We start from the raw sequence: 25,691 nt of genomic DNA, 5'->3' as shown, positions 1-25,691 counted from the left end.
AGGACTAGAATAATTAACCTTGTATGCACTTTGTGCCCATCAATATTACACTTAAATACAAAGAAAATGAAAAGCCAAGATAGCAGCAGAGGCCAAAATATCTGGATTTTAGTCCCCCTTTTTAGTTGAAAAGCCAAAGAGAAGACAACATTATCGTTTCACACACAGATTTTTTTTTTATTAAAATTTTTATTTATTTCTATTTTCTATGGATCACCGAGCTGTCTTTAATAAAGTATAACTACTACTTAATACAGTTGTTTTCACAGTAGGTTAATACTCACTTTGCTGAGCATGCAAAATGAATATTCAAAATCAGTTGAATATATCTTTAATTCTACAGCATCCCTTCATCTTAATCTTTCGTATGGCACGGCATCACGTCTCAGTTTCTGTTCATAATGGTTGCTTTCCCCACACATTTTCAGTAATGTTAAGTCATGCCTCCATCTCCCACTGGTCTGGGTGGTTCAAGATTTCCTAACTCCTCTTTCATGCTGGGCACGCAAGTGTCGCCTACTGATGACAGGGTTACAATATTCCCCACACAACATGGGTGAAGCCTGGCCTCCTTTGATTTACCTCTTCTAGATTTTGAGCATGAGGATTACTCATTGATTTAGAGCGATGTCTTGGTTCTTAAAGATAAAAAAAAAGATAAGTGTACAGTGGGGTCGGGAGTCTTCGCATAAACTGGTTGACCGGGTGGCATAATTTAGTAAAAACCTTTCAAGAGCAACACTGCCACCTTGTGGAAATCAGGAAAATTCAGCTCCACTCAAAGTAGAAGTCAAGTTAGTATTTAGACAAAGTAAATGCATACATTAGACAACTTTCATTCAGTTTGTGACAGTACGCATGTAACGAGTCAGAAATAGGTGGGATAGTTGGTTCATTTATTAAAAATAAAATACTCTTTTTTGCAGTGTGATAATACAAAATAGTTGGGGGATTAACAGGATTGCAGTGCTCTGATTATCATTATGTACATCAAGATTATAAATTCATTTTCCTGAAATTTTTTGAAAGTGGATAAAAAAAAATAAAAAAAAATTAGAACACACCAAATGGTTGACATTAGATAGAGGGGAATCTTTAGTCCAAATTGAATTTTCTATTTATCTATAAATGAAATTAAAATCCCACTTTAAATGTCCAACAAACTTCAAGTCTGTATGAAATACATTGTTCACCCATAGTTAACAGCACCAGTCTTTTACAAAAGTTCAATCTGCGAATGCGTCTGAAGTTTTGGTCTCCAATTCCTTTTTTTTTTTTTTTTTTTTTTTTTCAAGTTTCAGCAACAGGACAGAAAGTACTATGAGAAAAGCAGAAGTGCGGCATGTGACAGTATTTGTACCAAAGGGTTTTCAACAATGTTAACTTCTCAAGACAGAAATAGAGTGTGGCCTTGTCTTTCACCTGGCTTAAAATTAAAGACAAATAATCAGTGATTTAGAATTCAACTCTCAAAGTATGCTTAAAAAAAAGAAGAAATAAACTGGTATAAATAACTAACATAAATACTATTCTAGTGAATGTAGTGTGAACTTAATCCAAATGTTCTAGCAGTAACTGTTGTTTTGTGGACAATACAGACACATGGTGATAGGTCTTAATGCACCGTTTAGTGTTGAAACTCATGAAAGAATTTGTTTGCTGTCAGTGCAGAGAAATGACATGAGGCATTATTTGTTTCATTGAAATACTGGAACGGAGGACAGATGATCAAAAACACTGCTTGTCTAGTTTTAAAAGGTCTCTTGATGGATTGTGTCATACACATGGCCACATATGTGTATGTGCACTAATTCTGTCAGAGATGTGTTGAACTTTTCTTTTGCATAAACATGAAGCACTAATGTTTTCAACTGTCTTTGCTAATGCTAAGCTAAATGAATAAATGAAGGCTGTTTGCACGTGGTAAAGAGATCAGTGTCTGAACTAAATTACTTATACGTCACAAAAGAGTAAAAAACTTCACATCTGGCACTTCATGTAATGCAACACAAGAAAACCCCAACATTTCCTTTGAGTTAAAACAACACATCTCAGGCAGAATCTCACCTAAAAAGTCATCTTCAAAGATTGCATGATATTGTCAGGTGTTTCTATCACTCTTCATACAACCAACAAACACTATTATAAGGGGCATTAAGGCCTCCAAAACATGTCATGACAACTTAACAGACTTGCATGTTCCCTCTTTCTCAAGTAATGCAGACAGTAAGTAAAAGTGAAATATATCTAACTTAATACACCTGACTCATGCATTATACATCCTGCAATCCCTCAATTTCCATTTGATCATCTAAACTAAGGCTACATAGGGTGTTATAAAGGCACCTCTTTGGGTCTCTGTGACCTATTGGCTAGAATAAAAACCTCATTATGCATAGGGGAAGTACTGAAATTACGTTGTACATCTTTGGTCAGATGAATAATGTGCTGGCACACAAGCAGTAAGTAGGAAATGGCCCCCCCACATGAACGTCACACTGACATGAGCAGTTGTGACCTGCTGATAAACTTAAAATGTTACAAAATAAAGTTTACAAACTACAAGTTAAAGGATAAAGGTTACTTTACTAAAAAATGTTGAGGAACACTGCTTTTTGATGGAATTTCTAAAATAGGAAAGTCCCCAAAATAATCACTGAGAAAAAAAAAAAACAAAAAAAAAAAAACCCCAAAACAAAATCCTTTCTATCACTTCTTTATATGACAGTGTCATTACTTTTTTTTGATCTCAGGTAGTTTCACTTCCTCTTCTGTTGGGAACCTGTCAAGGTCTTCTCTTTAAAGCAGGAGTAAAACACCATGTATCATTAAGGATTGCAAATGTGAAGGTTTTCAATTGAAACTGTAAAAAATGTATCTGCTGATTTTGTTCCTCCCATCTAGTTTATATTTTAGGTTTAAGTAACGAAATCCAGAACAGCCTTTGGTTGAAACAAAAACCTCTATACTTCAAGTCCTCTGTGGCACATGTGTCCCTATCTCGTCTTTAGAGTCCAACTGTTAGTTCTGTTCCTTTGGCAATTTGGGTCCATTCTACCATTAATATTAACTCGGAAAACCAGGTTCAGTAAGTGCTGGCTCCTTTGGCTCAGTCTGTGTATCCAAATTTCCTGCATATGACTCAGGCAGGGTGTAAACTGGGTTCAAGGCTGCCAGGGCTTCCTATCCTTGCCTTTCTGATCAGGAATGTGTTTGTAGCGACATTTGTCTCCAAAATGGCAGCCAGTAGTTCTCCAGAAGTAACACTCGTCTCCATTCACTGGGCCACGTCGTCGAGGTCTGAGAAGAGAGGATAGTAACATAAGTGGAGAAAGAGTAGAGGAATTACAGAAATCATAACTTTTGAGCCAGATGTTCTTCATTAAGGCTAAAGTGGTTCTTACCCAGCAGCTGCCCCTGCCTGTTGTGTGACAGGGAGACAGTTCTTTAGTGGAATGGGAAGGACTCTCTGAGTGCGGCGGTCAGGATAACGAACCACTAAACGGGTGTTCTCAATACAATAACCCTGTGAGAGGAAAATGACACACAACTGTAAACCTATAACCTTGTTGTTTAAAAACAGACACAACATTGAAGACCCACTAACTCACATTTAATTTCTCCATGGCACGTGTTGCCATGTTTGCATTCTTAAAGTTGACAAAGGCACAGAATCTCTCATGCAGCACACGTATGCTATCTATCTCGCCATACCTAAAATGGAAAGCAAACAACTTAACAGAAAAGTCAATAAGGGCCCTGGTTAAATATTAGATTTTCATGTTGCTGTTCATAAAGATCACAACAATGATTGCTGAAGTGTCTATGTACTTAATAAATCATCTTATTTCAAGTCATTAGTAAGCATTACTAATTCATACATTTTAAAAAGGTCCCACAGATGTTTCTCAGTTAGCTCAGTTGTCACATTTCCCACCCACAAAGATGGGCAAGGGCTTCTGAAAGGAAAGAGAAAGAGGCAGAATATGATCTAAAGCAGAATAACAGAATAACAGTCCCATTACATTTATCCTTTTCAAAAGACCACTTAAAGTTTGACAGATACGCATACTAACGCTATGGTTACTTACCCTGGTTGCACAACTGATGGATCTTGGCACCCAGCTGGAAAAAGATGGGTTTCATCAATAGAATGTACCAATAAAATCTGATGTATGATTTTGGCAGTCAGTCTATTCTTTCAATTTTTATATATATATATAGATAGATTTTTTTTTTTTATCAAATATGCACATGCAATCTTACCCCTCGCAGCATCAGAACAAGCTGCCAGAACTGCCTGCACAGTTGAAAACTTCTCCAGAAGATGGACACTTTGCATTTCTTCGAAACCAAGTTCCTTAAAGAGGAACAGAGAGAAGAAAAAAAAAGAAAGAAAACCAATTCAGCCATAAAAATTCAAACCAGGCCTTCATATCAAGATCACTAATTCGTCAACATGATGTAATTTCTAAACATAAAGTTTGCATATGTATGTGTGAGGTGTATTTACCATTAATTGCAGTACTTTACAGTTAAAAAGATCAGTCATAGCCTCCTCACAGTCTTTGTCCAGTCTCAACACCTGCTCCATGGCCTTCTCTGCCTCATTGTACCGCTATAACACGTACGAGAAGAATTAGCACATGCTAACCTTACCACATGAAGCTATTAAACAGACATTTCTTTGATTATATGCTGTATCTCGAGACCGCAGTAGCCTGTATCCACCTTCATGCCCATGAGAGCACTGCCTTTGCGAAAGTGTCCTTTGGGCCAGTCTGGGGCTAGCTGAATAGAGCGTTCAGCATCTGCCAGAGCTTCAGGGTAATGCTCCAAACAGTAATAGCAATAGGACCGATTCCCAAAGAACCTACAGGATTAAAGCAAAAGGATCATGTAACATGTGGCTAATACCATTTTGTTAAACTACTGAGGATCACAGATGACATACCTGTTATCCTTTGGATCACATTGTATGGCCTCTGTAAACATAATGACTGCTTGTTCATATTGCCCCTCTTGTACCAGCTTTATACCTTTTTCTGCAAGAAAATGAATAAATAAAAACTTTTACATAGTGGTGTGGCAGTAGCCAAGGGCTCAACTGAATGGTGCTACATGCTGAAATACTTGTATAAAGAAACATGTAATTGATAATTCCCTCCCATGAATAAAAAGTCTGATTATCTAATCTGCTATTCAGAAATAAGTCCTTACCTGTCAGTGCTGCACTCTTCTTGGTTATGCTATCAGTTCCATTTGTCTGCAATAATAACAAGTGGATTTTAAATTGTTATTGCATGTGGAAAACACATGACTCCAACAACAATAAAGAAGATTCCGTCAGCTTGTTGATTATAGTCTTAGGCATCTACTCTATCTGTTGTTGATAAATGCAAGTATATGGTAATCAGACATACAGCATGCATTTTGTCAACCAACTCAGTGGCTTAATTCAAGAACTATCACAAAGGCCAAAGAGTCCTCCTAAGTCAACACACACAAAATCAGTAAAAGTGACCAGAGGCAGAGAAAAGTTTCCAAAAGTTCACTTTTCCACACATCAGAGTTTGGAACTACCTGAGGAACACAATACAATAAAAGCAGTGGACATGGTTCATGGTGGTACATGACAGCTAGATCACCTCTCTCCTGGCCTCATTCTCTTTGTTTTCTTTGGACTTGCGACTTGATCCTTTGGGTTTGATATGACTAGCAGCATTAGCAAAGAAGGCACTGCTCACATCCCACTCAGGGTCCTGTGGGACACAAAAAGTCACAGCCTTCGCTGCTCAGTTTTTGTGCCTTCAAAAACTACAAAAATACAGGCTCTCATTTTAAGCAACTACCACACCAACAAGCGATTTACTTTCGCTAGAGATGTGATATGTAATTGTGATATTTTCTACAGGATATGTCCTATTGAGCACCAATGGCAGCACACTGTTACCTCTTCTGTGGATCTGGCTTGGCCCTTCTGCTGTCCTCTGATTCCTGGAGGAGCCACTGGAGTGGCAACACATTTGTGTGAGGCAGATTGTTTTGCTTCCTTTTTTTCTTCTTTTTGGACTCTTTGTTTCTCCTCCTCAGTACCAGCTTCTGCTTCCGACTCGCTTTCATCTAGTTCAGACTCTGCACCTCCATCCTCATCCTCCTCATCCTAATGTAGCGGAGTAAAAAAATTATTCAGCCATCCATAGCATCGAGGGTTAGGGTTTGATTGATTCTTGGATGGAGTAATATGACTGTTACCTGTTCAGCACTCTCATTTTGCTTAACCTGCTCTTGCTTCTTGCGTTTTCGACGGCGCTAAAACAGATGCAGCATTTCACACATCATCATCATATGGAGTTTTAATTGACTTATAAAACTCCAACATATGGCTCTTTACTGAGTAATGGATTTGTAAACTCACCTTCCTCTTGGCTTTGCGTCGCTCAGCCCTCCGTCTGGCCTTCTCCTCCTCGCTCAAATCCTCCTCGCCATTTAATGCATCCTAAGAAAACACACAACATTGCCTGTTGTGCTTTCATTTTCTCAGTGCTGACATTGTCACTGTGAGACAGGCACCATTTGCTTACCGGTAACAGAGTGGCATCATCACTTGGGTCAAGGGTTGCAGCACCACAGTCCATCTGCTCCTCTTGCTGTTGGACTGTGGGCCCTGTGGGGAAATGCGCAGCACAGAAAACGGCTTAGTGTGGCTCTTGTTCTTATGAGGATGCAGCTTATAAAGCTGTGCCTGAAAAACAAGTCTATATTTACATTTATTTACTATTGGATGTTCGTGTGCTGTGTCGCAAGTTTGAATACATCATTTCCAGATTAATTTCCCTACACAGTGAAAGTATTCGATGCCTGTGAACACTAAAATAAGATGGACAGCATTACAATTTGATATAACGACTCTCTTCCCTTTGCACCTAAATCCAATGCTAATCTTCCACCCACCATCAGCTATAGAGGCTAAATATAAAATTACAAAGAAAAACAATTATGCTTGTAAAAAATATTGAAAAAAAATCTCCAAATTTACAAGCAAGCGTCCTAACCTGACAAGCAAAAATATTAATGATGGTATGGATAGCAAATGAATTCCTCCTTCCTCATTCACTTTGAAGTCAAACGTGTATGACCTTTAGTTAGAAAAAGCTAAGATCTAAATGTGGAGACAAGAAATGGGATGTAACGCTGTCTTGAAAGGGAACCCAGGAAGTTCAATGGGAGACTAATCTGCACACATCAGAAAACTGCACAGAGAGATTGAATCAAGCTGTTTTTATTTGGTTTTGAGAGCGATATTTTTCCATCCTTTCCCTTGCCACAGGGCTAATGTGCAACACAGTTGCCTCTGGCACTGCTGTTTCCAGAACATCTTATCTATTTGTTGAAACTTCTGAAAAATAACAGAAAACAACCCACTGCCCTGACTGTCAGGTTGAGCACGTGTGTGTGTGTGTGTGTGTGTGTGTGTGTGTGTGTGTGTGTGTGTGTGTGTGTGTGTGTGTGTGTCCACCTGTCTATCTTTATGCTGGGGCAACATAGATAAGGTCAAACCAGAACTCAGTGGCAGACTCACACCAAATGACAGTAGACTAATCGGAAGACAAAGGGAAACCTATCACTAGCTCATACAGAACCCGATGTGGTGTCATATTTCCATTTGTCCAGCAAAGATTTTCAAAGCAGTGGCACATTCAAACTGTGACTCATGCTGTGACTCATGAGGTAGCGATGGGAGGGACTGTGTCTCTCCTACCATGCAGTGAGGTTTTACATACACTGTATCGTTCATATTATATGGAGGAAAAGTGGCTCCACACGTACATTGAACGCGGAAGGAACTCCAGTCTGACCCAAAGAGTTTTCTCTTTCTCAAGGAGATTGCCTAAATTTGTGTTGAACTGAGAGGTGAGCTCTATCCACAGGAATGCAAAATACTGGTGTTTATCAACTTAAGTTTTAACCAAGAAAAATCTGTTTCCCATCTCTTATTCTCTCTTGATCAGTTCTTCAATGCATCATTACTGAGAGAAATACTCAAGCCACATCTCTGATGTACAGAACTAACCCATTGTTGTGTAACCTCGCCTGGAAGCTGCATCAGAAGGTTGGCTTCTTCCACAGAAACTAATCCAGTTTCCCCATGTTCTGCACAATGCCAAAAGAATTGTGGAAGCAACTCGTCTTTCTGCTCTGAACTATGGTGATATCATTTCTAGGCATGCAGCATTGTCAACATTAAAACCCCTGGACTCAGCTTATCACTCCACCCATAGATTTCTCCTAAGTACCAACTATGACACTCACCATTGTTTACATGAAAAAAATTGGTTTGGCATCACTTGCAATGAGGCAAGAGGCTCGTTGGTTATCGTTCCTTTTTACAGCACTTCTTAGTAAATCACCAGACTACATTTCTTCGTTGTTAGCCTAAAGTACCCACCACTTTTTCATTCGTCATGACGCGTGGCTTTTACTTGAGGTGTCTCACACAGATCTTGGCAAGACTGCCTTTTCACTTGCTCACTCCTGAAATTTCCACCTCTTAACCAGTTTAAGGCAGCATTCAGTAAATTCTGTGGATCCGCATGTTTTTGTCCTGAATGATGTTTTATTTGTTATAATTGCACACCCTGCCCCTTTTAAAATGAGGGTCTCCCTCAGGAGGCCTCCAGTTGTAAATTAGGGTTTGAAATGAAAAATTTCAAAAGGGAATAGATATCCTTTCGTTACTAACATAAGTTTTCCTATAGGAGGTGTTAAAGCAGATTTTTTTTTTCCCCCTTCTCCTTCTTCTTGGATTCTGGACTCCCAGAGGAGGTTTTTATGAAGTCAATAAACTGGCCTGCTCGGCCTATTAATGGGAAACTAAACACACGCAGAACAAAGAAGAGGAACAACATATGCGCACATGATTCATCAAAAACTTGATGCTCATGTCCAGATGTAGCTACCAAGTAGCATGTCGCAGGCTGCAGGGCTGCTGGCTCCTCTGAGCCATTGTTACCATCCCAACATGTACCAGGAAAAGCTTTCCCTTCGTTCGCGTTCAGTTTTAGGCTTTGAAACGCACTCGCAGTCAAACAAAGCGCCGTTGAACTCGTTAGTTGTGTGGCAGCTTTATGAGTGCATGTATTTTATGAGTAAATAAACGACATGTTACATCAACTTTACGGCTCCAACAGCGCAAACTTGGAAGTGGTGCAAGTCTGGGTGTAGCAGGCAGGAGAGGAACTTTCAATGTCTTACCAAGGACTCAGCAACAAAGACGACCACCAGCTACTGTCACAAATCTACACTTTAATGCTCAAGTGTCAGATATTAGCCACTATTTCGCTGTCTCACACGGCTCAGCGTGACTTAGGCGATCGGTTTAAGATGGCAATGAGTTTAGAAAGTTTTTGAAAAGTGGGACGCTTCTTACCGCTCCCGAGTCCCAAGAGTCTGCAGATATTACTGGTGAATTTCATGAGCGCGACCATCCAGCATTATTATCTCAGATACCCGACACGGGAAACGATGGAAATGAATGTTTAATTCAGCCTGGGCACGTTTGTTACCATCGGGTCAGCCGCTATCGGATCTGCGGGAATCTTTGGTGGTTTAGTCCACTTCCTGAGCGTCAGGCGCCGACGCTGGGTCCACCCTGAGCGGCGTCTTAAAGGCACAGTACCCCGTCATCTGTCACCAGGAAGCAGGCAGGGCTGTCATTCATCATTCAGTAAAAAAAAATCATTAGATAATATTAATATCAGTAGTGTCTGAGACACATATCAGCATGTTGGGCCTTGGACTGGTTGTTTCATTAAAAGAAATATATGAATGGTTTTCTGTCAGGGCAAGTACCACACCCATTAAGCCAAAATCACTGAAATGGAAATCTAACATGAATTCATCGAGTGTAAACTATACATTAAAAAAAAAAAAGGCTTCCTGACTGTCAGAATCCGGGCACTTAGCATGAGTGGAGAGAAAAAAGTATAAACCACACTCGTAACAACAGTTATGGATAGTTTAAATGAAAAATTAACCACTTTTGTTTGAATTTATTCATATAAAATTTCAAAAAAACAAAAGTCCATCATCACATGATTGCACTAAGAGTTCCAGTTATCCTTGTGATGTCATCCTAAAATTGAGTTTGTATTTGACCAGCATGTTGTGCTGTGTCCGTTTCCATTACTTTCTTTTGGCTCAGTGTAACGATTTCATAAAGATGTCACACCAGAATTTGTGTGATGCTATTGCACTAACTGCAAAACAGATACACAGCATACGGCTGATCAAATACACACATGGAGTGAGCGTAGAAATGCATTGCTCAAACTAGTCATATTCACATCCGTCACACAAAATGGAGGTTTCAACTTGTTAAGGTGACAACACCATGATCCTGTCTGATGTTTTAGCGCTGTTTCAGGTCTCCCATGACAGTGAGCGCTGCATTCCATCCAGGTGAACCCATCACACCACCACCTAAAGAAATATTAATCATACAAAATGGTTAGAATTAGTCCATTTCATTCCATGGAGATCAATAACTGTTTATTCAGCCGCCTATCATCATCAAGTGATTCTGTTTCTTTATTGTCAGCAATAAGGATAAGATTTAATCGAAACGGTCAAAGGTTCATTAACTGCGCTTGTAAAATTACACAACAAAACATTAACAATCATACTTACAATATAATACGCAACAGGCAACAAATAACCACATTTAAAAATAAGTACTCATCTGAGGGTTGAACATTAAAAGCAAACCTGGATGACAGCCACTTCCACACAGATATAGCCCTTTAACTGGTGAGCGGTAGTCTGAGAGGAAGGGCAAAGGTCGTGCTAGATAGAGCTGGTCAAGTGACATCGATCCATGAAAGATATTCTGTAAAGAGGATACCAATATTTACGTTTCCTGTTGTTTCCTGGTGTAATTTTGTTTTAATAAGAAAGTGAGTCTATCATTTCCTGTATAATAAACAGACAGAAATACCATGTAGTGAGTTACTCGTTCCATTACACAGTGAGTCGTGGGTTTTGATAAAACTGACTGTAACCATTAACTGCTTATATAACACATCTGTGCCTCAGTGGATGGTGAATTATTTCTTTCTCATCCAGTGAACAGGTGTTTGTGTTCAGCAAAGAAGATGGGTATCAAAATTGGTGGCTCAGTTCCTCAATATATTTACTGTAGTGCACGCACCCCTCCAGTCAGCCCAAAGATCTTCTCCAGATCAGGCGGGGCCAGGATGTCTCTTCCAACAACTGACTTTTTAAAACCAGGGGCATATTTTTCCACCCAGTCAAAAGCTAAAGAGACACACAAACACATGCTTTATCAATGAAAACAGGTTAATCAGCATACATTTAAAAAGTACAATTCACTTATATGCTGTTTATTCAAACTATATTGAGTTAAGTTCTTGAGTAATAACTGTAGTATCAGTATACACTTTTTTAATCCTGTATTTTAAGAACTCCTTAATTATTGTGTGTGTGTGTGTCCAACCAGTGTCTGCGAAGGCCTCTCGGTCCTGGTCAGTCCACGTCCTGCCCTCGATGTGGTAGGGGGTGAATTGGGTGAACAGTGACACAACGTGGCCGCCAGGGGGAGCCAGAGTCGGATCCAACACAGATGGGATGGTCATCTCCAGCATGGGTCTGCAGGAGCAGAGACTCATGATGGATTAAGATGGAGGTGAGCAGAAGGGTGAGTGAGTTACTGATATGACTAGCTCTTATCTGACTCAGAAGAATATATCAACAGCAGGTCTGGGTGTGCAACTGTACACAAGGAGGTGAAAGCAATGTCAATGTGTAAAAATGCTTGATTATGTTCGTGTGTGAGGACACACCTACCTTACTGAGGGACGTCCATTCATGGCCTCTTTGTATGCAGTCTCCAGTACCTCTACGGTCTCACAGTTGAGATGAATGGAGCACTGGTGGTGGGGCCCAGGTTTACCATCAGGTGTGGGAGCTGCGAGGAAGTTTGGTAACCTGTCCACTGCCACTGTAGAAGCAACAAAGATAATGACATGTGTTTGCTTTGAGATAATATATCACTCCAGAAATGCCTTTATTGGTGTAGTAAAGAGCATGCTTAAGTTTAAATTAATCTTTTAATTCCATATGGAGCTACTAATGCAATATATTGTGCTCACCTCCACTCAATCCCTTACCCTTAAATCTAAGATTGTTAAAGTAATGTCTACAAAACACAGTAGACTATAATTAAGTTTAAGAGGCAACTCACTACAAAGGATCAGTTGGCAGTAAAGACTTCCTGAATAATAAAGGCCTGCAGCTCACGGTCTACTGTAATTAACAAGCTGGAGCTACAAATGGCAACACACTCCAAACAACTTAGTTCTGCACGCTTTACACTGTTTTTAATACCCCAAACTTTGTTTTCAGTAATATAATATACACTTGTCAATATTGGAGGATTATAAGATGATCCCCCCAATACGCTACACATGTTTGTGCCTCTTTGACTATTGGTGTATTATCTGTAGATACACATACCAGAATTAAGCTTTTTTTTTTTAAGACTTTAATGTGACAGTCAGCAATCTTTACATCTAACATCTTAGACACAATGGATATTTTCTTCTTTTCTTTACCTGTCAAAAGTGAGCAGCGAATGAATCTCTTTTCATTCAGGATTTGCATTCGTCACAGGAGAAGCAGAACAGGCTTACCGTTGATCTTGGTGACAGGGGATGTGTAGTCTATCTGGTCTACAGCTTTGATGAACTCTGGAGACAGGGCAGCCTTCAAGGGCATTAGGAAACTAGAGTAAACCATACTATCTTCTGCCATGATCATATGTGGTATGTATATTTCTCTGTTACCTGCGGCGTGAGGTCCTTGAAGGTGACGTATGGAGTAGCATTTGATAAAACAACTTTACTATGTATCTCTGTACCATCCTTTAGCACCACTCCCTTGGCAGCCCCATCTGAACCGACCAGGACCTGTCCTACATCCTGACAAGGATACAAATATATGTCTGAATGCATATTTACAGATGGAAGTATATGATTTCTACTGATTTCATTTCAAATTAATATAATGAATCAAACTGCACTACCTTCTCAGTGAAAATGTCTACACCATAGGACCGAGCAGCACTAGCAATAGCCTGAGACACACCTCCCATGCCTCCCTCCACATAACCCCATGCTCCTTTCTCCTTTTCCAACTCTCCCATCACATGGTGTAAGAGCACATACCTTTGAGGGAAGACCATACAGTTTTAGACTGTTGTTTATTTCTACAAATCTGTTGCAAAGAGTGTTTGTGTAGCGCAGGGTGCCCTAAAACACGTCTCACCCACTACCAGGATTACTTGGGCTGGTCATGGCTCCAATTACAGCATCAGTGGCCAGGGTTGCTCTGAGTGGCTCAGATTCAAACCACCTATTGAGAATCTATTACAGGAAACACAAGTCAGTCACAATGCGGTGAATACAAAAAGAAGTTAACAACAAACTTTGTGTACGTTGTAACAAACCTTCATTATTGGTGCCGTTATTATCTCGTAAAAATCTGGAATGTGTCTGCCCAGTTTCAGACCTTAAATTCAAAAACATAAATCAGCTCATTGTCAATTAGCTACTGCAAAAAAAACCAAAAAAAAAACAACTGAATCAGCATATGTCCTAAAATTACTTCTTTTAATGTATTTGATAGAGCTCCCAACACTTCATCCATTTACGCACCACATTTGACAACAGGCATCAGTGTTTTAGCTGCACCCATCCTCTTCCTCAATGATCCCGCAGTGATGCCTGGAATGTCAACAGGAGGAGCATCCAGCAGAGGGTGAATAGCTGCTGCTAGCTTCTCCAGGTGCTCAACAAAATCTGGAAAAGCCTGAGCACATTGGAAAAAATAACAGATAAAAGTCAAGAAACGGTGAAGAAGTGTTTTAGCTTTTTTTGCGCTGGGGTGTAAAATGTTCAGTACAGCCAACCATTTGCTGAGGATGTCATACTGTTTATATCACCTTTGCATCCTTCTGGGAGAACTTGCCAATTTCCCTTTGGTTCATAGTCAGATCTGAGCCCAGGGTGAGAGACCTTGGTGGAGCACCTTTCACCCCCTCTTCCAACATGGGGGTGAAAGCATGAGGATCTCTCATGTACACCTTCAGCCCATGTTTCTGAATTTTAATCCAAAGAAAATGAAACAATTAAGAGTTGCACATAAGGTCACTTCCTAAACTCAACTAATTCGAATAAAATTGTACAAATTTCTTTGGAAATTTTTCGCCAACCACCTGCATTTACCTTGAGCTCCAGGTCTTCATATATGTGGGGTCTTAACAAACTGAGCAAGTAGGAGCACCTGGAGAAGCGGAAACCTGTATCCAATGCAAATTTATTGACTTTTACAGGAATAAATCTTGATTATGTACATGAACCTGGAAATTTGGTAATTACAAAGCAATTTAATACCAAACGTTTTTGGTTTCATTTGGGGGAGTTGTGTGCATTTCATTACTCTATAAAACCATTAAAAATAATTTAAAAAATGTCAGCTGCTCAATTTGACCTTTGGTTGGTTCGAAATTAATTCCAGGATACAGTATCTGTATCAAAGGGAGTAAGAAAAGGATGCAATTTGTGAAGACTGAACTTCTAGAACTGAGCTCAGACTTTTCCAGGCAGAGGCCATCCTACCAGGGAAGATCTCCTCTGAGACAGCTGCTCCTCCCAGCACGTGTCTGCGCTCCAACACTGCTGTCTGCAGCCCTCCCTTCTGGAGATATGCAGCCTGCACGAGCACGCACGCACGCACGCACGCACGCACGCACACACACACACACACACACACACACACACACACACACCACCTTTACCCTGTTGCACACCTATAGAGTGTATTATAGGATATAACAAATGCATGAACTCACTGCCACCAGTCCATTGTGTCCTGCAAAAGAAATACAAAAAATGTCACACAGTTTTTATTCATGTTAATTCTCCATCGAAATTGCTAGAAATCACAAGATTTAGCTTTTTGCTGACATTTGTAAGTGTCAACAAATTTTTTCTTGAAGCTTCTTAGTGTTTTATAGAGTCCAAAGTTGAACCATATGGATCAAACTGTGGCCCTGCAGACAAAGAACAAAACACCTTTTGCTACTTTCAGAAACTCTTTCTCATTACTTTTGCAAACTTAGCTGAACCCTTCATGTGAAATAAATGTGGCGATGCATGTTTGAGACAGCTGCTTGGATCTGTGCAGGTTCTCGGCCAGCGATCGGCGGATCTCACCTCCTCCGATGACCAGAGCGTCATACTGGGCTCTTAACGCGGTGTGACCGGACCTGGTCACCGTCCGCACCGAAGCCACGGCCCGCCGGGCTCCGGCAGTCCACACCGCTGCAGCCATGGCTGCACTCCGAGGCTGCTCCCGCAAAGGTCCCTCCCTGCAGAAACTAGATCCGGGTCTCCTGGAAAATCCTGCACCGCAATCCAGGGGGTGGGAAAACGTTGGTTAAAGTTCAAAGTGCATGTTTCTGTGTGGATTAACTGACAGTGGTGTGTTAAATGCTGACTGTTGGATCTTAAAACACAACAACTCTGGCTCACTGTGTCACCATGATCTGTCCGTCTATGTTGTGAAACAAAGGCCCATTGGGTGGCAGTGTTATTCCATTTTTGTCAAACTTTAACGTCAATTTTGGATCATGTATGCGGCAGTGAGGTCAATCAACACCCACATTATATTTGCATTTGGTGTTATAGTATGAAATATATTTATACGAGGAAAATATATAAGAGGTGAGCAACCAGGAAATGAATGATTAGTGGAATAACTATTTATATGTGGCCATTATTTGTTTGTCTGGAGTCTCTTTTCCAGGTTTCTCACACATTAACTATGTATGGTATGATACAAACACACACACACACACACACACACACACACACGTGTGCGTATATGTATATACATGTATTTTATCATCAAGAGCAGTTCAAGACATCCTCTCTGAGCTGGGTCAGGGGTTGGATACAACTCATCTCACAGTAAGGGCCTGCCTTAAGAGTTTTAAGATGAGCTCTTACACAGATTGTTTTTTTAGTGCTGCTTTTGAATGTGTCACATCAGCCTAGTGCTTCACTTATCATGCATTAATAAGATAAGAGGCCATAGATCGCAGTGGGTCTGAGCAGCAGTCCAGGGAATAGACATGAGACACTGCTGTGATCTAAGGAAGGAAGTGTGTTAATTGGCAGAAAAACAACTAAACACAGCAGAATATAAATAAGTTATCTTCTCATCTTGTCTATATAATGTAAATTTTGACTTTGTTTTGCTTAGACAGTGTAAAATAATTCCTAGGGTCTGTATAGATTGTGCACTCTCTTAGTTGAGGGAATGAAATGAGGTGTTATAGTGATCTAGGGTTTCCTGCTAGAGCTAACATCGCTCTCCCTTGGTGTATTAGAGCATTAGTTTCAGGGAAGAGAAATGATCTTGATATGCAGTCTCCTAGGTTTTCCTTTAAGGAACATCTGCAGACAACAGCCAATCAACCATAACTAGATCAGAAGCAGAGATTTTGTTCTTGTAAGCAGAAATTTACACTTCATTTCCCTTTGTCGGCAGAAATTCAACACTGCAGCCCTTGAAGGCTCTCCTAAGCAATAAAGAAGAAAATTCAATTATGCCATAACAGTGCCGCACCAAAACACAATTATCTCATTTTCTGGAAAAAAATGTGATCCTTTGCCTCCAGGCAAAGAGGCTCACTAGTGGCCTTTCAGCATTTATAATTATTAAATCATTAGCTACTGTCTCACAGCAGAATAGAGGTGTTACAGTGTAGGATCCTAACTCGTAATACACTTGGTCAATTCTTGTGACCTAATAAATTCAGAATAGTTTTTTATGCTTTCAAAATTTTGAAAAAAACAAGGAGGACAAGTAATGCAAATAAACTGTATGGAAACATTATATAGATAAATAGATGCTTTATTGTGATTTGGAAATACGATGTAGTGAATTTTGGTTTAGCAGCAGTCCCTCTTACCAGTTCTTAACTATAAAGTATTAGATGGCAAGATAAATAAAAATTAGACAAGTGGTTGAAAAGGCGACATTAATCCCGGCAGCTATAAAATGGGAATACATTAAATTAAAGCAATACTCATACACTTAACAGTTTTCCATAGACTGACCTACACTGACCTGTAAGTGTGTGTTTGATATCTTTCACAGATGTTATTATCGGGCTCTAATATCTCCTGACGGGAGCCACATGACAGGGTTAGTCTTCACCCGCACACAGTCATGATTGACATGTGAGCCATCCAATGGCGGGGCAGGTTTAGGCTTCAGCAACCAATCAGAGTGGAGCTTATCGGCGCGGCCTGCGGAGAGCTCCGGTGTGTGTGTCCGCCTCGGCCTGCCCTGCTGGACGCTGGCCGGGAAGGAGAGAGGCGGGGAGGGCACGCTTTAGGAGTCAGCAACCACCCAACCCGGAGGGAATGTAAAAAGTTAAGGGCCGGAATTATCCACCAGGACGCCGCGTCTTCGCTTGTGAACACTTCCCGATTTCGCCCGGTTTCTCATGGAAGCGGATGGATTTGTGAGAAGGCGTCGGATGACAGCGGAGACTACAGGCAGCGATACCGGGGTTGCTGGTGCCTCTGCCGGGGCAGAAGTTCGATGGTTCGGGGGCAGATTCTGGGGAGTTTCGGAAAGTATCGTGGGGAGCCTGTCGCCCCGGATCGGAGGCGAGGCAGAAGTACAGACTGTTGATTTTATCCGAAGTGCTCAGGATGCAGAAACAGAGGACTCTGAACCAGACTATGAGGGTTTGCCACAGGGAGCCTCCACCAGCACCCACATGTTGGCTGGAGCCGTGGCCGGGATCATGGAGCACTGCCTCATGTTCCCCATCGACTGTGTCAAGGTAGCATAGCTCACAGGCTAACCCGCCGACCCACAACTTTGTAATGAAGGTCTTAAGCGCTTTCACGGTCCGCTCTTCCCCGTGTTATGTGGATGTCTTTGGTGTAGCCAACGTGTTTGGGTGGTAGCCTAGCTTATTAGCTAAACACGCTGCAGAGCTGTCGGCTGAAGACAAGGTCAGTTAGCGCCCCACATCCCTGCTAGCTAACCCGTTAGCATGCTCTAATAAGTCAGACACGTTACTTTAGCTAACTATTATGAATCATGGTACTGTAGCGGGGGGGTCAAACACTGATGTCCATCTGGACACGTTGACCTAAACTGCTAATTGTCATCAAAACAATCTGCAGTGAAAACCCTCAACTAATGTTACATAACTAACTTACGTGTAAGGAAAAGGAAAGGGATGAGATTGAGGGACTGCAAAGGCTAATGAGAGTAACTTCAAAATCAATTTAAAAGTTTAGAAAGACCAATGCTGGGGATTTCTGTCAGTAACACAGGACCTGTTTCAACGCTGTTGTTTCCTGCTCCATGAATACAAGGCACGGGAATGAATCACACTGCCGTATTTAAGACAGTCTGGCCCTTTCAGTAAACACAGTTGCCACTTTCCCAGCAAACAGTGTGGTAATTGAACTTACCAGCAGGCTCACTGCTTCACAGACTATGAACAAGTGTTTGCAAAGGTCATTTGTGAGTCAGACAACTTCACTGGGCCAATTCCTATCATCTGGTCACTGTTGAGCAGGAGAGTTCAATTGTGTTGTTACTATCAACACATCTAAGGAGACACAACCTTCGTCCCAAGAGGTCAACTAGCTGTGATCATCTTACATGTGGGTTTTGTGCAACAGAGGGCCAGATAGATAGAACAACTGACAATGAGGTCATTATGGTCAGCTGTCAATGTCAGGCTGAAAAACTGTTCATGTGCCTTATTCACGTCTCTTCCATCTGTAGTCTACCTCTGGTGCATCCCTGAACTCGGACCAGACCAGTGTCTGCAGCTGAGAGTGTTTGCAACACTGCTAATGGGGCTCAGCATCTTGCCAAGCAAACCGCATGATATTTGGAGATTTGAGGGATTGTGACTCAGTAACATGAAGTTTACTAACTATAAACACCATAATACATGATTTCAGCAACATAAACACAGATAAATATTTCAGAATCTCTTGATACACACTCCTTTGTTTTTATACAAAGTTAATGCCCTTTGCTCTTCAAAGCTCCATCTAGACCATAATAAAGCTTTTCCTCCTCTCCCATAAGCTTCTCACTTAAGAGATTGGTGTTTGATTATAGTTTAGAATAGACTGACATTCCCCCTTAAAGTATTCTAAATCCTAGTAATTGGTTGTGGATTGGAAACTGTTGCATTTGTAGGTGTCTTAGACTGTATGAATGGAATTTCCAGTCTTTTTTTTTTTTTTTTTTTTTTTTAAATCAAATAAGTTGTGAAAATTGTATTTACATTGCGCTAAAAGGTCATTACTGTCTGGATATGCAAATGCATGCTGAAGTTAAACACACCAGGCCTATAGCTGGTAAGGCTTCCATGCATGTGTATGTATTGGAAAGACATGAATGAATGAGGAGCAGAGTACTGACAGCGTGGGAGTTTGTGTCTGATAACTGGCTAATATTCGAGCCTTGAATCCCACAGCTTTTGTATAGAGTGACATGAGGGCTTTTGCACATTTTTCTAGTGCACCACTTCCACATACACAGTGGGGTGTAATATTGTCCATTCAGCTAAAAGTTTTTTTTATTTAGGGATTGAGTTGCTGCTTGTTTCTCACAGACAGACCCACTTACCCAGTCCATCCAAGCGCAGTCCTCTTTAAATACCAAACGGCATCTGAGTGAAACACTGATCCCTCACTTGCGTCCTGTAGATAATGGTGAAATAATCCATCGTTTATCTTAGTGTGTGTGTGTTTACCAAGAAGAGAGAAAGGTATGTTTGAGGGTTAGTGGGAAATGAGGCTTACAGGAAGTCAGTTTATGTCCCCTTGTGACCTTGGAGCTTGTAACACCAAACTTCCTTCCTTTTCTTTATGCATTTACACCAACACACAGAATGTAAAACAACACTTTTTCCTAATTTTATTCTTTATGCACGCTGCAGGATTGTTGTGCTGTAATAGGCAGACACATTGTAAGATTTAAATTATGCATTACATATTATTTTCATACCAAATTCAGGTCAAACACACTGAATATATTATGAATCTTAATACAGAGCTAATACAGAGCTCTGATGGATTGGAAGCGAGCACACAGTTAACTTTGAACTTTGGCATTCTCCCTTTTACTCTTTTCCAGACACGAATGCAGAGCCTCCAGCCTGACCCCGCAGCCCGCTACAGAAATGTAATGGATGCTCTTCGCCGAATTGTAGCCACAGAGGGAGTCTGGCGACCAATGAGAGGGCTCAATGCAACAGCAGTCGGGGCGGGACCTGCCCATGCCCTCTATTTTGCCAGCTATGAGAAACTAAAAAAGACTCTAAGTGATGTCATTCACCCAGGGGCTAACAGTCATTTGGCTAATGGTATCGCAAAACATGCATATATACACATACACGTATGGCAGATATGTAGGACTTGAGCAACTCCATGGCTAATGCAAAGCACCCTCAGTGCAAAGATGCTGACTCAGCCTAATCCATAAACAGAGCAGGCATGGGCTGACTGGTCATGGATACGCCTGGCAGGCCATCAAATCCTACATAGATCCAAACCTAAGCTACAGTAGTTCACTCTAAGAAGGTGCCACTTCTTTTGCAGGCTTTTATGAAAGTTGAACATTTTGTCTTATTTGGTTCAACTACAGTTGCAGAAATGGAAAGATTCAATTTAGAAACCTTACTCTGAATGTCAACCTTTTCCTTATTTCCTGTTCTCCCTACTCTCTCTCTTCCTTCTTTTCCAGTTTAGTGGGAGGCTGGGTAAGTCCTCTTTCTCCCATCTCATCTGCTCTCCTCTGTTGGTCCTGTCTTTGAAAGCGTTTGGTTTTAAACCTTCAAACAGAACAGTGAATGGCCTTGACCACTAGGTGTCTCTCTTTGCTCAGGTTTGGCCTCCTGACTTTTGTCAGGAGGGGCTACTACTTATGACCTCTGTAAATTGCTGAATTTGCAGAAGTTCTTCTCTGATATGTTGTTTTGAGCATGAGATGTGCAAATTTTAGGAATAAGTCGCTGAGCGCTCTGACACCAGAAAAGGGGATTCTTGCTTTTGCATTTCGGTTCAATGCCTCTTCACAACATTCCTTTTTGGTTTCCTCCATATTTATTTCAGTCTTAAGTAATTTCCAAGGTGTGTTTATTCCAGGAGCCGCTGGGTGTGTGGCCACACTGCTTCATGATGCTGCCATGAACCCAGCTGAAGGTAAGAGCAAACTATGGACGATGCCATTCGCCTTTGATACCAGATAACTAGCAGTGCCAAGATGTTTACTTCTTCTCAGAAAAAAAAGATTTCATTCACAGAAATTTCACAGAACTAACTTGCAGGTGCTACATCTGAGCTAACCCCCTTCACATGTTGGCCTTAACCCTGCAGCCTCGCATCTCAGCTTTAACAGCTGCCTCTAATCCACCTGCCCAAACATGTCAGTAGAAGGACACTGGTCATAGTCTTCATGTGCAGCAGATAGATGGGGCACAGCTGTCTGAGCAAATGCTATTTAAATAAAACTTAACATTTCTTCTGTGTTTATTAAAAGGGTCTTTGGTCTTGGTAATGGCTCGCTAATTTCTTTTCTCGTTTTCCATCTTTTCCACATTTGCACTGGCCAACCCTGGTCACATTTGGTCTTCTCCACCGTGTGCCTCCAGTTGTGAAGCAGCGCATGCAGATGTATAATTCGCCCTACCGCGGCGTGTTGGACTGTGTACGCGCTATATGCCAGAAAGAGGGCCCTGCTGCATTCTACCGCAGTTACACCACCCAGCTCACCATGAACGTGCCCTTCCAAGCGCTCCACTTCATGACCTATGAGTACCTTCAGGAGAAGTTCAACCCCCACAGAACTTACAATCCCTCATCCCACATGTTGTCTGGAGCATTGGCTGGAGCCATTGCAGCTGCAGCCACCACACCTCTAGACGTCTGCAAGACCCTGCTCAATACCCAGGAGTCTTTAGCCCTCAGCTCCCTGCCTTCTGGCCAAGGTCCCAGCAAAGGCCAAGGAGCCCACAGACACATCTCAGGCCTGGCCCATGCCTTCCGGACTGTTTATAGGCTGGGCGGCCTGCAGGGCTTCTTCAAGGGAGTCCAGGCAAGGGTCATCTACCAGATGCCCTCCACAGCCATCAGCTGGTCAGTGTATGAGTTCTTCAAGTATGGACTCACCAAGCACCAACACAACAAAAGGAGAGCACAGCACATGGAGGCTGAGATCTAGATATCTCCTCAATTTAATCCCATCTAATACTTTCCATGTGCAAAGGAAACAAAGTTAATACGCACATAGAATCTGACTAAAGTCCACCTCAGTTGTCCCTTCGCTTTCAGACATAGCAAATAACAAAGACAGCTGTATTAGTTTCATTTCAGCTCCACTAGCTATGATTTGAGTTACGTTGATTTTTTTTTTTTTTCTTCTAGGAGAGACTATTTACACAGTATTGTAGAAATATGGATTGATCTGAGACATTTTAAAACCTTTCTAGTCTGTCCCAGCTAAGGATAAATGTGAACGCACAAAATTTTCATTAAAGTTACTCAGCAGAGGGCAGTAGTGTTTTTTTTTTTTTGTTGTTGTTGTTGTTGTTTGTTTTTTTTTTTTTTTTTTTTTTTTGTTTGTTTGTTTGTTTTGGTCTGTGTGTTAATTATTGAAGTTTCCTAAGTGTTGCTTTTGAAGCACTACATTTTTATTTTCACCCACTGAAAACTTGAGTTTATAACTATTAAAACAAAGAAGCTTTAGAATTCGTGACCTGTCTCCAGATTCAAGACCTCATTAAAGACAATTGCAATTAGTAATCCTAGACAAGTTCATTTTGCTGTCTAATACAGGCTACACTTAGCAATTCAGTCAAAAAATATTGTTTTGATTCAACACAAGTTTTTCAGCTATTTAACATCAAAAGAAAACTGATGCTTTCATTTTCTGACACAAAGCAGTACAAAAATAAAAGATGAAATATTCTGTGTTAAAAGGCCATAGATCAGATTTTTTTCCTTGTTCTTTGACAGTAAAAGGAATAAATAGAATTAATCAACTAGTTCCCCTTCATTCAAAAGTTTTCCCAATGATGTCATAGACAAATAAAGGACCAGTTCTCAGTAGGGCCAAGGTAACTCAACTGTGTGTAATTTATTTTTAACTACATTGACTCATTATTTCCATCAAATGTATTATTTCAGACTTTTGTTTGTTTTGCCCCTTCAATTGATTTATTGGTTATTTGATCATTCAACAAAAAAAAAGAAACTAAATCCAAACAGAGCAGACATTTGAACAGCCATTTCCTGTGCATCAACTGTAGCTATGAGCCTGTTTCCAGCTTGTGAACTACTGAGTTTTGATGTCTGTGCTTGACAGCTAAGGTTGTGTACAATGCACTGTGCCCATAAGAATAATTTGATTCTCCCCGATAAGAAAGCTGTCATTCTTATTGATTGATGTCTGATTGTTTCTGGCACTGAATTGCACTCATTGAATAAAGACAGTGGGACACTACTCACTGAAAATAAATGATAATGGCCCTCGCTTGTTTTTTTTTTTTTTTTTTTTAAATGTACCTATTTAAATATAGACTGACTTATGAGTAAATTCATGCATAATATAATTTTGATCTGGGTGTGTAAAAGACTTAAAGTCTTTGTTTTCTTGGTGAATGGAAGCCAAAGAAAGAGATGGATAAAAAGGCGGCAGTGCCCCAAGCCACATCTGTACTGCCAGAAACACATGGTGAGTTTGTATGTGTGTTTTCAGGTATTTATTTTTAGTTTGAGGCAGGTACAGTTGTTTAGTCTTGAACACAGGTGCAGATTTCAACTCTGACCCTGAAGAGAGAAAACACAATTTGAACTTGTGGACACATAGCTTGTGTTTGAGACATACAAAGAGAAGTTTTGTAATTCAGAAAATCATGTGCAACACACTAAACTTTAATTACTATTTAAAGCTAAATTTCTCTTTGGTGTTGAACTGAGGGACAGGATAAATGGAAGAACTATTTTGATTGTGTAACTTAAAACATAAAAACTAAAGCCATTCATTAGAGCTGGGACTACTGGGGGGATTTGCCCACTGGTGTCTGACAGTTTGCTTAAAATTTTCATCTTTCATCCTCAAGATTATAAAATTTTGCAGCGAAATTGTGTCTACAACTTGTACTAACTGAATGTAACATGATAACTGTATCAGGATTTTTTTTTTCCTAAAAGTTACTGTCTCTCACGCTATTTGATATTCTCATATTTTTGCTCAAAGTAATATGTATATATGGAAACTGTATGTAAACAGAAATATTTTGGTTAGAATCTATGCACACATCATGCATATTGTTGTGACTGCTCCCTCACCCCAGCCTTGACATATACACACACAGAGATCCACATGAGGCACCTGTTCAAACAGGGAGTGTTAATGAACCATATCTGCCACTCTCTTCGATCATTACATCCACTGCATACAATATGTGTGGCCACTCATACTTAATACTGATGATCCATTTTTGGATGTGTGCCTGTGTTCTCTCTTATATCACTGGTTGTCAAGTCAGCTAGATCATGGACACTGTTGATTCTTTCCACATGTAGCCATGAAGATCTTGAGGTACAGATTGATTGACAGATATTATGAAGGTTATGGGTTGAAATGGCAGATGTGAAACAACTGTGGTGAAACTACAGAGAGTAACTGAGCCTGTGAGCTCCAAATCTCAGCAGTCTGATAAAAGTAAAGTATTTAGTCTGGTCCTTTGCATCTTTCTTTACAGTGAGGAAACCAATTAGACTTTGAGATGAGGAAGTTTTACATTCTGTATCACTGTCCGCAACAGCAAAGAGATGCAAGCTTAACGGTCGGAAATATATCTAATCGTTGGGCTCTGACAATTAAGTGGTTCAAATTGTTTACTCTTCTGCATATTGGTGTCAGGTGGTTGAAAAGCTGTTGGACAATGTGTAAAAAATACGGCATGTCAAACGGGCAACCTTAACTTATTAGTGACTTTGAGGCAGCAGTCAGTGCTTCCTCAGTGTTGACATAGTTTCTGTGAATGCCAACAAAGTTTACTACAGCTGTTAGTTGGGTTGGGATAAGTCATGGCATGAAAACACACAGATCTAATTAAAAACATTAAACATTAAGACTGGCTGCTTTCCATGTAAGCATGCCATTATCTGAGGACTGATCTAGACTTGTCATTGGCTTTAAACGTTATTACATTCATGTGCTTTTCCTGCTAAAACAAGTTGAAAAAGTTTTGTGCATTGTCTCTAAGGTATATTTAAACAATAGCTCACAAAAGGCCATGGTACATAGTGGGAGCTATCACTTTTATAAAAGGGTTATAAAGTACAGCAAAAAGGTTGAGCTATCAGACATACTATTTGATTTTTTTTATTTAATCCATAAACATTTTTAACTAACACAAAAAGTAGGCCCACCTATATGCCTTATGTGCAAGGCAGCCAATTAGTTTGTGTGTCTAGCTACCACACATTTCATTTCAACATTTCAGATTTTTCCCCAGTTTGTCATTTGTTTTTTAATTTCCTTTAGCC

At 40.5% G+C, this 25,691-nt stretch overlaps 3 protein-coding genes across 5 annotated transcripts; 1 reads left to right on the top strand and 2 right to left on the bottom strand.

The window, feature by feature from the left end:
- Positions 1–1,256: 1,256 nt before the first annotated feature.
- On the bottom strand, positions 1,257–9,627 carry LOC115055352 (hsp70-Hsp90 organizing protein). Of its 2 annotated transcripts, XM_029521088.1 has the most exons (16): positions 9,431–9,627; positions 6,585–6,667; positions 6,419–6,499; positions 6,256–6,312; positions 5,954–6,163; positions 5,649–5,762; positions 5,221–5,266; positions 4,955–5,045; positions 4,732–4,873; positions 4,514–4,618; positions 4,267–4,360; positions 4,092–4,125; positions 3,882–3,959; positions 3,612–3,714; positions 3,405–3,526; positions 1,257–3,300 (listed from the first exon to the last, which is right to left on the bottom strand). In XM_029521088.1, exons 1-16 carry the CDS (start codon positions 9,486–9,488, stop codon positions 3,165–3,167), a joined length of 1,554 nt encoding a protein of 517 aa, XP_029376948.1. In that variant the 5' UTR covers positions 9,489–9,627; the 3' UTR covers positions 1,257–3,164. The 2 variants fall into 2 exon arrangements, with proteins under 2 accessions (XP_029376948.1, XP_029376949.1); XM_029521089.1 differs by lacking the exon at positions 5,649–5,762.
- Positions 9,628–10,032: 405 nt separating this feature from the next.
- pyroxd2 (pyridine nucleotide-disulphide oxidoreductase domain 2) lies at positions 10,033–19,878 on the bottom strand. 2 transcript variants are annotated; one of them, XM_029521422.1, is made up of 17 exons: positions 19,762–19,878; positions 15,294–15,482; positions 14,930–14,949; positions 14,697–14,790; positions 14,304–14,377; positions 14,021–14,176; positions 13,734–13,887; positions 13,526–13,587; positions 13,345–13,442; positions 13,103–13,244; positions 12,864–12,998; positions 12,711–12,783; positions 11,866–12,019; positions 11,516–11,667; positions 11,210–11,316; positions 10,768–10,888; positions 10,033–10,482 (listed from the first exon to the last, which is right to left on the bottom strand). In XM_029521422.1, the coding sequence occupies exons 2-17, from the start codon at positions 15,409–15,411 to the stop codon at positions 10,412–10,414; spliced, it is 1,731 nt and encodes a 576-aa protein (XP_029377282.1). In that variant the 5' UTR covers positions 15,412–15,482; positions 19,762–19,878; the 3' UTR covers positions 10,033–10,411. The 2 variants fall into 2 exon arrangements, with proteins under 2 accessions (XP_029377282.1, XP_029377281.1); XM_029521421.1 differs by lacking the exon at positions 19,762–19,878 and having other exon boundaries at positions 15,294–15,615.
- slc25a28 (solute carrier family 25 member 28) lies at positions 17,413–23,399 on the top strand. Its single transcript, XM_029521423.1, has 4 exons — positions 17,413–17,941; positions 20,272–20,500; positions 21,282–21,338; positions 21,788–23,399. Exons 1-4 carry the CDS (start codon positions 17,597–17,599, stop codon positions 22,354–22,356), a joined length of 1,200 nt encoding a protein of 399 aa, XP_029377283.1. The 5' UTR covers positions 17,413–17,596; the 3' UTR covers positions 22,357–23,399.
- Positions 23,400–25,691: the final 2,292 nt, after the last annotated feature.

This window comes from Echeneis naucrates, chromosome 15, assembly GCF_900963305.1.
Source record: "Echeneis naucrates chromosome 15, fEcheNa1.1, whole genome shotgun sequence".
Taxonomy (NCBI): Eukaryota; Metazoa; Chordata; class Actinopteri; order Carangiformes; family Echeneidae; genus Echeneis; species Echeneis naucrates.
This window is presented reverse-complemented; position numbering and strand designations above follow the sequence as displayed.

Excerpts from the sequence above, each read along its gene's own strand:
- LOC115055352 (XM_029521088.1), bottom strand. The coding sequence starts at position 9,488 with ATGGTCGCGCTCATGAAATTCACCAGTAATATCTGCAGACTCTTGGGA. Across the intron at positions 4,361-4,513 it reads GTAAAGTACTGCAATTAATG|GAACTTGGTTTCGAAGAAAT; the intron begins GTAAATACACCT and ends TTCCTCTTTAAG. Across the intron at positions 4,126-4,266 it reads TTGTTCTGATGCTGCGAGGG|CTGGGTGCCAAGATCCATCA; the intron begins GTAAGATTGCAT and ends ATCTTTTTCCAG.
- pyroxd2 (XM_029521422.1), bottom strand. The coding sequence starts at position 15,411 with ATGGCTGCAGCGGTGTGGACTGCCGGAGCCCGGCGGGCCGTGGCTTCG. Across the intron at positions 14,378-14,696 it reads CTCAGAGGAGATCTTCCCTG|GTTTCCGCTTCTCCAGGTGC; the intron begins GTAGGATGGCCT and ends CATTGGATACAG. Across the intron at positions 11,317-11,515 it reads AGAGGCCTTCGCAGACACTG|CTTTTGACTGGGTGGAAAAA; the intron begins GTTGGACACACA and ends GTGTCTCTTTAG.
- slc25a28 (XM_029521423.1), top strand. The coding sequence starts at position 17,597 with ATGGAAGCGGATGGATTTGTGAGAAGGCGTCGGATGACAGCGGAGACT. Across the intron at positions 17,942-20,271 it reads TCCCCATCGACTGTGTCAAG|ACACGAATGCAGAGCCTCCA; the intron begins GTAGCATAGCTC and ends ACTCTTTTCCAG. Across the intron at positions 20,501-21,281 it reads TAACAGTCATTTGGCTAATG|GAGCCGCTGGGTGTGTGGCC; the intron begins GTATCGCAAAAC and ends TGTTTATTCCAG.